The sequence below is a fragment of the Misgurnus anguillicaudatus genome, chromosome 19 (assembly GCF_027580225.2).
Source record: "Misgurnus anguillicaudatus chromosome 19, ASM2758022v2, whole genome shotgun sequence".
Taxonomy (NCBI): Eukaryota; Metazoa; Chordata; class Actinopteri; order Cypriniformes; family Cobitidae; genus Misgurnus; species Misgurnus anguillicaudatus.
This window is the reverse complement of record NC_073355.2, coordinates 43,938,791-43,951,030: the sequence shown is the minus strand read 5'-3', so window position 1 is coordinate 43,951,030 and position 12,240 is coordinate 43,938,791. Positions and strand designations below refer to the sequence as shown.

The 12,240-nt window shown below is 37.9% G+C and overlaps 2 protein-coding genes across 2 annotated transcripts in view; both read left to right on the top strand.

Moving 5' to 3' along the window:
• Positions 1 to 12,240, top strand: part of LOC129436628 (cytochrome P450 2K1-like) — a 63,967-nt gene that overhangs the window by 31,878 nt on the left and 19,849 nt on the right. The gene's annotated exons all lie outside the window — the stretch shown is intronic.
• LOC141351268 (cytochrome P450 2K1-like) lies at positions 3,424 to 12,075 on the top strand (the record flags this gene model as incomplete). The annotated part of the gene is made up of 9 exons (XM_073857923.1): positions 3,424 to 3,669; positions 6,106 to 6,268; positions 8,674 to 8,823; positions 8,913 to 9,073; positions 10,758 to 10,937; positions 11,047 to 11,188; positions 11,275 to 11,459; positions 11,665 to 11,806; positions 11,888 to 12,075. Coding segments are annotated over exons 1-9 (1,509 nt in total), but the record flags the coding sequence as incomplete, so codon positions are not given.

Sequence of the window (12,240 nt, the reverse complement as noted above, 5' to 3'; positions counted from 1 at the left end):
ACAAAAACACAAAGATCTGTTGTTATTGTGAATGAACACATTTTAAAGAAGACCCTTTACCATTTCAAATGATGTCAAACACGTAAGTGTATGATCATTAATGATGGAGTATTTTAAGTTGATTCTGCCATGATAAGGAAAAAACACATCAAAACGTGGCCCCGCGTTTTTGGACCCCAGGGGGTTAATCCCATTAAGTTTAACGTAACATCCAAGAGCGCTGTTCTTTGACGGAATAATAACTTCCGATTGGGATGCACAGACTGATTTACGAGCTAGTGAACTAATGAGATACATGGAGCGTAATTCAAAACAGCGCATTTGTGTGTGTGTTCAGGTCCGTGTGTGGGTGCAGTTTCTCCATTCAGAGATGAGCCTGTTTAGAGGACCTCCATTCACTAGGTGGCGGAATAATACGAAAGGTGAAGCGGTTACAGTGCCGTTATCAGCACAATATCGCATAGCTCTCAGCCAATCAGAATCGAGAACCAGAAAGAACTGTTGTATAAAAATAATTAAGTTTGATTTTTTTGTAATTGTAATTTTATGGAACACTGATGGAACATGACTTCATTTCCCAGAATGCTTTACTTAAAGTATTTAAAATGGTTGCCAAAATATTTTCCAAAGTAACTTTCCTAACACTGAATTTATGTAAGATTATATCTGTTGTGTGACACTGGAATTTATTTGAATTGCCATGAATTTAATTTCACTTCCTGTCATTCCAATTCCAATTCAACTTCCTGTAGGGCAGAGGTGTCAAGTAACGAAGTACAAATACTTCGTTACCTTACTTAAGTAGATATTTTGGGTATCTATACTTTACTTGAGTAATTATTTTTCAGACGACTTTTTACTTCTACTCCTTACATTTTCACGCAATTATCTGTACTTTCTACTCCTTACATTTTAAAAATCGCCTCGTTACTTCTATTAATTTCAACTTGTTTTCTTTTTTTACATTCCGGCTTGTCATCGTTAAAAAAACCTATCTTGATAAATTGCATCATCCAGAAGAATCCGATTGTGGTTGGATGAGAAGTATAAACATACACCATTTCGACTCCCTATTGGTTTGTACGCAATCCCCGCCGTACGCAATCCCCGCCACCCAGCTGACTGCAGATGATCAAAAGTTTGTTCGATAGCGCTGCACAGAGAAACATAAAAGAACCGCGAGAGCGATTAGAAAGCATGCAGAGTGTCTCCCCTCGCGATGCTTTGATATCATCCGCCATCTGTTTGTACAGTAACAGAACGCGGCATTCTGTCTTCAAATGGAAAAGTACGAAATAAAACTCGCGCATCACTTTCAGGTCAGTTCACATTCACAAGCCTGTGTAAATGTATAGCTGGTTGCTGACACCAACTCATCTGTGTGATTTAAGTAGCATAACAATGTACCAATTTATATCATGTAACTTCAGTTGTTCAACTTAAATGACATTGTGCTGCGTTGCGTTTTGAAGCATGGCAAAGATATCTAGGCTAAAGACATTGTTGTTTTGTATATGCTAATAACTGCCGTAAATTTTGTTTGCATTAACAAAACCTACTTAGCTGAATGCTTGAGTGTTAAATCAATGAAACACATAACCATACATACCAACTTTTGCTTTTGTTAATAGACATCAGCTGTTTCCTTCAACCTGACTTTTAATTTACTTACAATAAAGACATTTAGTAATTCTCCAAAATTGCTTGGATATATACTGACTAAAGTAAAGTATACTAAAGTCCATTAGCTACACAAGTACAGATGAGGAAATATAGGCTATAATATATAATAGCATATTTGTATAATTGTAGTTTGTGTTGCTGTGAAAATACAATTATAAATGATAACAATAGCATATTTCTATTCTCACACATACTATAGTTGTGTGTGATTTTGTTGTTTTTTTAACTTAAGAGGGCACCACTGTAAAAGTTTGGCCACCAGCGGCACTGCTCTGAAGATTGACTTTTTGCACCATTACAATATTTATAGGCAACTAGTCATCATATCTTCCTCTCTATGGAACACATGTTAATGCTCAGTAGTACACATATATGGTTCTTTAATGCAGTTATTATCAAACCTTTTTTGCGGCCTCCCTTGTGTACAGTGGATTGACATAAACATTCTAAAACTTAAAATTTGAATTAAACAAAACATTTTAAATTATACAATTTATTGCTTTTGTTTAGTAGCCTTATTTTTCTGAGGTTTAATTACACAGAATTTATAATAAAGTAATGTATTTCATAAAATATTATAAAACTGGGGCCCCTGGCACCATCTGGCGACATCCAGTTTGAGAACCACTGCTTTAATGTATTTGTTTGCATTGTATTGAAATGCGTTCATTTTTAATGGGCATATACCGTATTTGGTTGAAACAGATAGCCTAGTGCAGGGGTAGGCAACATGGAGTGCCGATGTCCTGCAGTGTTTAGCTCCAGGTCTAATCAAGCACACTTGAACAAACTAATAAAGGTTAAAGTCACCTGAAACTACAGGTAACCAAGGTTTTATAAGGGTTGGAGCTAATCTGCAGGACATCGACACTCCAGGACTGACGTTGCCTACCCCTGGCCCTAGTGCATCCCAAATTTTTTAACATTAACATTTTAATAACACTATAGTTATTATGGCCTTTAGAAACATTTTTTAGAGGAGATAGGGAAGGCCCCTGTGGTGCGGCTTAGGCTTTTTTCTCTAATGACATTTTTTTCCTTACATTACTTTTACTTTTATACTTTAAGTAGTTTTGAAACCAGTACTTTTTCACTTTTACTTGAGTAAAAAGCTTGAGTTGATACTTCAACTTCTACAAAAGTCTTTTAAAACCCTAGTATCTATACTTCTACTTGAGTAATGAATATGAATACTTTTGACACCACTGCTGTAGGGTGGAGTCAATTCAATTCAAATTCCAATTCAAGACAACCTTGTCAACTCAACACACATCATTTTTGCTTATGTTGCTTGATTAAAATAATACTCTAAACCATAATGCATGAGTTTTATCCACATCCAAATACTTTTGTGGCCAATGTGGACCGACTGACAGCCTACTGCTGTTGAGTTAGGGGCTGTGTCCCAATTCGAAGGCTGCGACCTTCTAAGGACGTATTTTAAGACCGATTGCGTCACAGCAGCGCGACTTGAGGCTGGTAAGGCCGCCCCAATTTTAAAGGATGCTTAGAATGAAGCCTCAAAATGCGTCCTCATTTCTCCGCGCTTTTAAGGGTAGAACGAATGGATCCTTAACAGCCAATGAGTTCCCAAGATTCATTGCGCGTCTTCCACCTTGAAAGACAGAGTGCTCACCTTTTAAGGTCTCATGCTTATAAGGTTGCAGCCCCTGAATTGGGACACAGATCGTGTTGTAAATCTTTCCTGGCTCCTCCTCCATGTTTTAGACCAAATAATTTCCTGGCATAAATACTCATCTGTTCAGCTGTGTGTAAATCTCTTTTGTTATGGCTTTAGTGGAAACACTTCTCCTGAATGTCTCCAGCACAGGAGCTTTACTCGTTGCTCTTCTGCTGCTTTTGGTTATTTATTTCTGCTTCAGGTCTCCAGAAGATGACCAAGAACCTCCAGGACCCAAACCATTGCCACTTTTGGGAAACCTGCACATTCTGGACCTTAAACAACTTCATGTGAGCCTCTGGGATGTGAGTAGGATTTTATATTTTTATTCATTTTCCAGATGTTTCTTATTACAGTCCCAGTAGAATGGGTAGGTGTCTTAATTGTTTTTTAGGGATTTTTATTAAAACTAATAACAGATATTTAGACAGGGTGTTCCAGTGCCACCCACAGTGGCAGCTGGCACACCTAAAAATGGATGCTAAATATTTTTTTATTAAACTGGGCTCTTGTCGTTTACTTAGAATATATATATTTTTAAAATCAACCCTTTCACGCATAAGTTAAAAATATTTTAACTGTTCATAGCCACGCGTCATGTTTGTCACGTGACTCACCGCACCCACAATAACAGATTATGCTTTGCAGTATTTGTTTTATTTCGTTTTTCCTTTATTAATATTTGTCATACAAACAAAAGATAAATGTCTACATAATGCTTGAAAAGTCTACTTATTAATGATGTAAGTGAAATTGTACATTGCTAATACTACATGATTCACTGAAAAAAAAATGATTCATTGAATTTAATAAAATGTTTTAAGGTAATTGGTTGCAATTAATTTATTTAAGCTAAATTTAAAAAAAGTTTTATATTTTACTTTACCAATCTTTTTTTGTTTAAATGTAGCTTAAATAAATTTATTGCAACCACATATCTTAAAAAATTGATTAAATTCAATTAATCATTTTTTTTCAGTGTTTCAGCATATAGGCTGGAATGTGTGTAAAGTAATTGCCTTGTGGACAGAATAAAGTCTAATATTTGCATTTCTTTTTGCAACAAAACCCAACACAATGTTTTAATCCTTAAAGTGATCTTTATAGGCTACTGTATGATTATAAGTTGAGCTGGATTTCCACCTTGAACTTATAAAGGGCAACGCATGCACAGCCAGAGCTTAAACTACTTTATTTTTGCGTCTTTTTGGCTTAAAATGCTCATATGTATAAATGTCCTAGTGATTTTCCCAGTAAACAATATATATCTTATATATTCAATATATATAAATATAAATCTTATAATAAGCCTAACCTCATGAAATCTGTCATCAAAGATAATTAAATATCAAAAAAAGATGACAAGAAAATCACTCACTGCTCCTGACTGACTAACTTCTGTAACTTAGTAATAAAGATTAATCCATATTTATGTTGAGCTCTGCTATTGGAAGTAAGTTTAAGGTTTATCATGAGTTTAGATTACATGAAAAACTTTTACTGAACCACTGCAGTCAACGTTAGATATTTAGCTTTATTAAAGGGATAGTTCACCCAAAATGAAAATTGTGTCATCATCTTTTCATCCTCGTGTTGTTCTAAACCTGTATGAATTTGTCACACATATTTATCACAATATTGCCAGAATATTTATTACTGCTATGAAAGTCAATAGTTGCAATCAACTGTGCTTTTTTATCAAAATATCTTGTGTTCTTCAAAATAAAAAATAACTTAAAAATAAGGTTTAGAACAACATAAGGATCAGTAAATGATGACACAATTTTCATTTTTGGGTTCACCCTTACATTATGTTTACATAGTAATACAAGCAGTAATCCCCGGCTCAGCGCCAACCAACGCCCAAAAGCAGTTTGAATCTGGTGGTGACATCACTGAACATTCTAAATCATATTCTCAGGGCACATAAATAAGAATCCACTATGGTGCCATTATAGCAAGGTTGAATGCCACTCCATTTGAAAGCAGCTGATAACGCTTTATTAAGAAAGCACTCGACAAAACCACGTTCATCTGAACTTTTAATTCAAGGTGTGGATATTTGGAGAAATATTGATTCATTTTTTTATGTTCACTTCATATTTTTGCAGAGAGTAATATTTTATCAATTTTTATTCCAAATACAGTGATAAAAGCCACTGAGGGGACTAACCGTCTTCTTTTTTTATGTTTAATGGCGGTTTTTCAAACCAGCTTTTGCTGCATTGGATGCCCATAACCAGTCTGAAAAGGTGATAATGTGTGCCATGTGCAGATCCTCTAAATGGGGATGTCTGACAAAACAATACATTGAATGAATGCTTAGATGAATAAACAAACATTAGAATAACATTTTTCTTTTTTCTCTAAATAAATTCACATGACATAGTTTTAAGCAACACCTGTATACCTGTGTAACTTGAATTATTGTGTAACCGGGATCATGTTTGAAAGGGTACAAAGTGTTTTGCTTCTTTTGTATTTGTCATAGGGAGTGAAGCGTGACTAATACTAGCAATACTCATAAAAACAAAAATAGAGCACATGTTGAAGACTTTTACACATTAATTTGCACTGTGTCTGAAAATGTACATGTACATGTTTTGTTTTGTTTTCCTCCTCAACAAATATTTTTTATCAGTGCTTTTAATTTGTAATGTTATAATGTCAGACAGGTTTGGAGTACAGATGCATGTCCTTTAACATTTAAACTTTTTCCTTGCTCTTGTTTACCGGTTCAGTTATCCAAGAAATATGGGTCAGTGTTCAAAGTTCATCTTGGACCCAAAAAGATTGTGGTTTTGGCCGGATACAAGACGGTTAAACAAGCACTGGTGAACCATGCTGATGAATTCGGGGAAAGAGACATAACACCCATATTCCAAGACATGAATAAAGTTCACGGTAAGACATCACTTTAACCGTTTTACTGTTGACTTTGTTATAAAGTCTTTCGATATGCCATCGGCTGTGGCACAGCTTGGCCACCCTGATTAACATCAAGCAGTAGCTAGAGGTTTTGACACCCCAATGCTGGCAAAGATGGTTCTGGGGCCTCCCTGACAGGGGAACCTTGAAACTCTGGGCCTGGCCATGGCTGTACTGGCTCCAGTGGAGGGGCCAGAAGGGGCATGTGCTGTGGTGCTCTCTCACTAGGCTCCATTGCCTGTAGGTACCTGATTGAGTTTGAAGGGGCTGACACTTTCCTTAGTTTGCTAGCATGCCACCCTACTGAAAAATCCAGCTAAGACCAGCATAAGCTGGTGAGCTGGTTTTAGCTGGTCCCCAGCTTGGTTTTAGTTGATTTTGCTGGTGTAGGAAGCTGGTTTTGCTGGTGTAGCAAGCTGGTCTAGCTGTGTTTTGGTCACATTTTAAGCTGGTCTAGCTGGACTTAGCTGGTCATGCTGGAATACCAGCTGGCCCACCAGCATGACCAGCTTTGTCAGGCTGGGAGGACCAGTGTAAACCACCTTAAACCAGCTAAAACCAGCTACCAGCTTATGCTGGTTTTAGCTGGATTTGTCAGTAGGGCAGCGAGAGCCATCCCTCAACAAGAATGTCACAGACTGTAACTGATGATCCTCCTAGAGGGCTTTAGACCAAAATGATGCCATTTTGCTGCTACGATGAGGTCTGTGGACCTGAACCCAGTCCATCACCGCTATCTTACTCTCCTTGTGCCTGTTTTCGAAGCTTTCCTTCATTCCCCTCTGGTTTGAAGTTACCGCTGCTTTGGCCGCTACCCAGGTGCCATTCGCTGCTGACAAGTCTTGTGTTCTCAGTCTGTCCAATGGCATCTCCATCTTCTATCCAAGCATGTGTACCCCTGGACAAGAGGTGCATGGATGCCATTCTTAAGGCTCTGAGTGAACTTTTTAACCCCACCATTCGCTTGGGGTGGTAGAGTGCAGCCCCAATATGCTTAATTCCCTTATTGCAAAGAAAAGTGGAGAAGTCTGCAGATGTGAACTGCAGCCCATTGCCCAAAGCAAACAGACTTTCCAGTATCTGTGTGATGGTCTGCGATGTGACCATTTCGACTGGTATTACCTCAGGCCATTTAGAATGGAGATTGTACACGACCACCAGAAAGCGTTGATGATGAGGAACTCTATGGTCATGAATTTCCCCACAAATGTCCAGTTGAAGTTGATCCCATGGGCAAGATGGCCATAGACCAGGTTGAACAGGAGTTGAAGCTGGTAGTCCAGTCTTCCCACTGAGGAGACAAGGTTCACAGTCCCTGACCAGCCCTTCAATGACGTGATCAATGCCTAGCCACCAGACCAGGTCCCGGCATCCTTGCTTGAGCTTAACGATGCCCAAGTGGCCCTCATGCGCCATTGATAGGACACATGCATGCAGGCTGCCCAGCACCATTGTACTGCAAATGGCAAACCTCGCCGATTGGTCAGCGCAGCGCCGCATGAAGTCAAACACACCGATCGGCGGCTGACTTGAAGCAATGCATGCCGGTTAGTAATTTTGTCTGACTTGTGCTGGCTCTGAAGGCACGCGACTGTGTCATATGGTTTTAAAGTAACGTGAGAACTTTTCGAGAGTAGAGCTGCACAGAGTTCTGATGACGACACAGATCTTCGTGATTGGTCGCCTCACTGATCACAGCGATTACATGCGTTTCATGTTTAATCCAACCTTCAGTTCCAATAATAAACATTATAAATTCATGTTTTTATAACAGGAAAAAACATGTTATTATGCATATATATGTTATATTGTGTCGTGCAATGAAATTAAAATTAAAATAACAAACTCTATTGGTATTTTAATAATGTAGGCTTGTTTCCCATTATTTTCGGGCATACAGTATAAGCAGCAATGAAAATATTCAATATATTAAAAAAAATCTGGTTGCAACTTTTTATTAAAATGTGTGTTTTTAACAAATTCAGCATCTAAATTACTTAATTCGCAATTTAAAAAAAGGAATCCCGGCACACATGTCATTACGGCAAGCAGCAGGTGTCCGGCTTGACGGCTCCGTCTTTAGCTCCTCCCTCGACTGCAAGCAGCAAACCACGCCGATCTGTCTGCGCAGCGCCGAATGATCTCGAACACACTTATTGAGGCAACAAGTCAGCTGCCTAAGCGTTCAGACGCAGCCAATGCATACTACAGATAGAGAGATTAAAGTATGGACTAGCTTTTCGAAACAAATTAGACAAGATAAACAAAGCTTTAAACAAGGATTGAATCAGTATAATTTGTTTATTTGCTAAAAGATTACAGATCAACAAACAGTATGAAAATATCATAAACACAAATTAAGAGAAGCTCTTTTCCTGCAGGACTCTGCTTTACAAATGGTAATAGGTGGAAAACGATGAGAAAATTTGCTCTCTCAACTCTTCGAGACTTTGGGATGGGAAAGAAACGGAGCGAAGAGATAATTATTCAGGAGACGCGATATCTACGGGAAGTTTTTGAGACCTTCCAAGGTATATCAACTACAGTGTACAGTTCATAAATGCCAATTTGAGTGCTGATGTTTAACAAAATCTGATCTTCGTTTCTGTATCTCTCGCAGGAAATCCCTTTAGTACAACCCAGCCAGTAAATTATGCCGTTTCCAACATCATCTCAGCTATTGTTTATGGAAATCGGTTCGAATATGAGGATCCAAAGTTTAACGAAATGGTCAACAGGGCAAACCAGTTCATCCTCATGTTGGGCTCTGCTTCCATACAGGTTCCCATTTTAACCTTAATTAAGATGTTTGTGGTATTTATATGATCACATCTTTACAAATTTGCAGTAATAGCTTGTGTTTCATTTATTTAATTAAAGGTGCAATGTGTAACTTTTTAGGATCTTCTGAATAATAGACCCTTTTACAGCCCACGTGGTCAAATAGCAATGGAAGTGGAGTTGTTCCCAAGAGGTTATGAGGTGTTGGCAACTCAGAAAGTTTATCAAAACGGTTTCCCAGCATCGAAATGTCTGGTTGTTGCGTTTGGTTGCACTTATATAATTAAAAAAACTGAAAATTGTAATTTAGGTAAATTTAGAACAGATAAAAATGTGACATTAATTTGCGATTATTCGCGAGTTCACTCTTGCGATTAATCTAGATTAAATATTTTAATCTATTGACAACCCTAATATTTATATATATATATATATATATATATATATATATATATATATATATATATATATATATATATATATATATATATATTAGGAGGGTTATATTAATAATTTTATTGTTGAGAAGTCGAAGGAAAGCTTCAGCTTCCTTCGACTTCTCAACAATAAACTTATTAATATAACCCTCCAATGCATAGTTAAGGCTCTTTTGGTGACTTTGAGATGATATAGTCTTTCTGTCTCCAAAAATCACCAATTGCCTCCTGTGAAATGTCACGATTATTAAATTTGGCTGATGGTTAATTGACTAAGAAATTGTGACGATTATTACGATTATTTGCCTGTTTTAGGGCTTTGATGGTTATGATGATTAATTTACTGATTTTTTGGTTTTGACATTTAATTCTCATATATTTTTTTGTTTGTTCATGAAATAATTTTCACACATTTTGTGATTATTTAAATTAATTATTTTGCAAGGTTTATCTGGCAGTAAATATTATAACACATATTTAAAAGTAATCTGATATGGTCTCATTTATACAGGCGCTGCAGCTCCCCCTTGTGTTTTTAGAGAGATGTGCAATCATTGCGGTGATTGGAAATCATTGCGAGGAGGTCAAACAATTGCGATGAGATGATTATTTAATCATTGTGACAGCCCTATCCTCCTGTGACAGCTGCCGTAGCGCTAGTGCAGGGGGCCTGGCTTAGCCATAGGTAAATTCTCAAGAATGCAAGTAGAGAGCCGCATGAAAATACCGGGATGTGTTCTTGATATCGAAGATGCATCAAGTGCAGACTTGCACATTGAAATCGCTTTAGGCCCCAGAAGCCTTTGCAGCAAAACTATGGCGGAGGACAGGTGACCAACAGGAAGATGGCACACATCTCAATTCTCACAAGTGTGTTCCCGTGACCTTCTGAGTTCGTTCTTCCAAGGTTGCCTAGCAAGACCGATCTCCACGAGAATGCAAGTCCGTTCTTTTTTGTTCTTGGAATTGAGAAACAGCCTATGTGGCAGCTACCTTAGCTTGTCTTTGCATTTTGAAATTGAGGTTGGTTGCAATTCGCATCACACCAGTAGATGCGGCTAAAAACACATTACACCTTTAAAACAAATTCTGTATGTCTCTACCGTCTGTAGTAACATGTATTTACTGTAAATCTGCAACAAATTTGCATAATTGTTCTGTACATTTTACAACAATGCAGAATTGTGAAAAGCCAGTCTAATCTCCGGATGTTTATGTTGTATTTTATCGTGTGGCTCGACATGCAGATCTACAACATATTTCCAGTGCTTGGGCCATGGCTGAAGACCTGGAGATTGCTAATAGAAACTTTAGAGAAATACCATGCTGAAATACAGGTGCTGGTGGATCGCTTGCGGAAGACTTTAAACCCTCTCGACTGCAGAGGATTAGTCGATGCCTTCCTCATCCAAAAACAAAGCTTAGAGGTAGAATATCATGAATTTATATATCAAGTGCGTAGGTTAATATACGTATGTTTAAAACAAATTCCCACTCTAAATAATAATAAAGCATGTTTTTTTGTGATTTTAACAGAAATCTGGTGAATATAACTCGCAATATAATGATCAGAACCTGCTCATGTCTGTGTCCAACCTGTTTGCTGCCGGTACTGACACCACCGGCACAACGCTACGCTGGGGTTTACTGCTCATGGCCAAATATCCTCACATACAAGGTCATATTGGGTCAAACTGTTCTCTTTATATTTACAAAAGTGAGGAAAGATTTGAAACATTTTCTGTTTGATCTTCTGGGTCATAGATCGGGTTCATGAGGAAATTGACAGGGTGCTTGATGGACGTGAACCAGTTACAGAGGACAGGAAGAATTTACCTTACACAGACGCTGTGATCCATGAAATCCAGAGACTGGTGAATATATTGCCCATGAGTCTGCCACATGAAACCAGCTGTGATGTGAACTTCAATGGATATCTCATCAAGAAGGTCCGTCTTGCTCGTATTGTATATTATTCACACTTTACAGTCTGTTGCCCAGCTTAACTTATCAAAAGTTTGTGCCATTAGTTTTTCTGAGTTTACCCACAGCCATTTGTTTTCCAATTGCTTCCGTACAATTACAGACCAAAACCCAATATAGACCCAAGTATTTAGCACACTAATGTTGTCTGTGTTTTTTTCTGAAATCTAGGGGACGTGTGTTCTGCCACTGCTGTATTCTGTTTTGAGAGATGAGAGCGAGTGGGAGACGCCCAACACTTTTAACCCTGAACACTTCCTCAATGAGAACGGTCAGCTGATTAAACGTGACGCTTTCATGCCCTTCTCTGCAGGTAATAAACTTTATTATTCAATTTGACTTATGTTGTTTAACAATTATGTCATTACAAGCGCATTCCCATCTTTTCTGTCAGGACGCAGGATTTGTTTAGGAGAGGGTTTGGCCAGGATGGAGCTCTTTCTGTTCTTCACTTCTCTTCTTCAGTGTTTTCACTTCACTCCTCCACCTGGAGTCTCTGAAGATGAATTAGATCTCACACCAGTTGTGGGTCTCATCTTGAACCCCTCACCTCACAAACTGTGTGCAGTCAGTAGGGCAGGAAAACCTCAAGTTATAAATAAAATAGCAGAATAACTACTTCAGTATATACCCAATGATTGTACAAACATAAAGACTCTTACAGTGGGTCCAGTGACTTCTTTTTTGAGTGCGAAGCTCATCAAAACATGTATTTAGCCCGTCATGTGTTGTGGCTCATCATGTCAA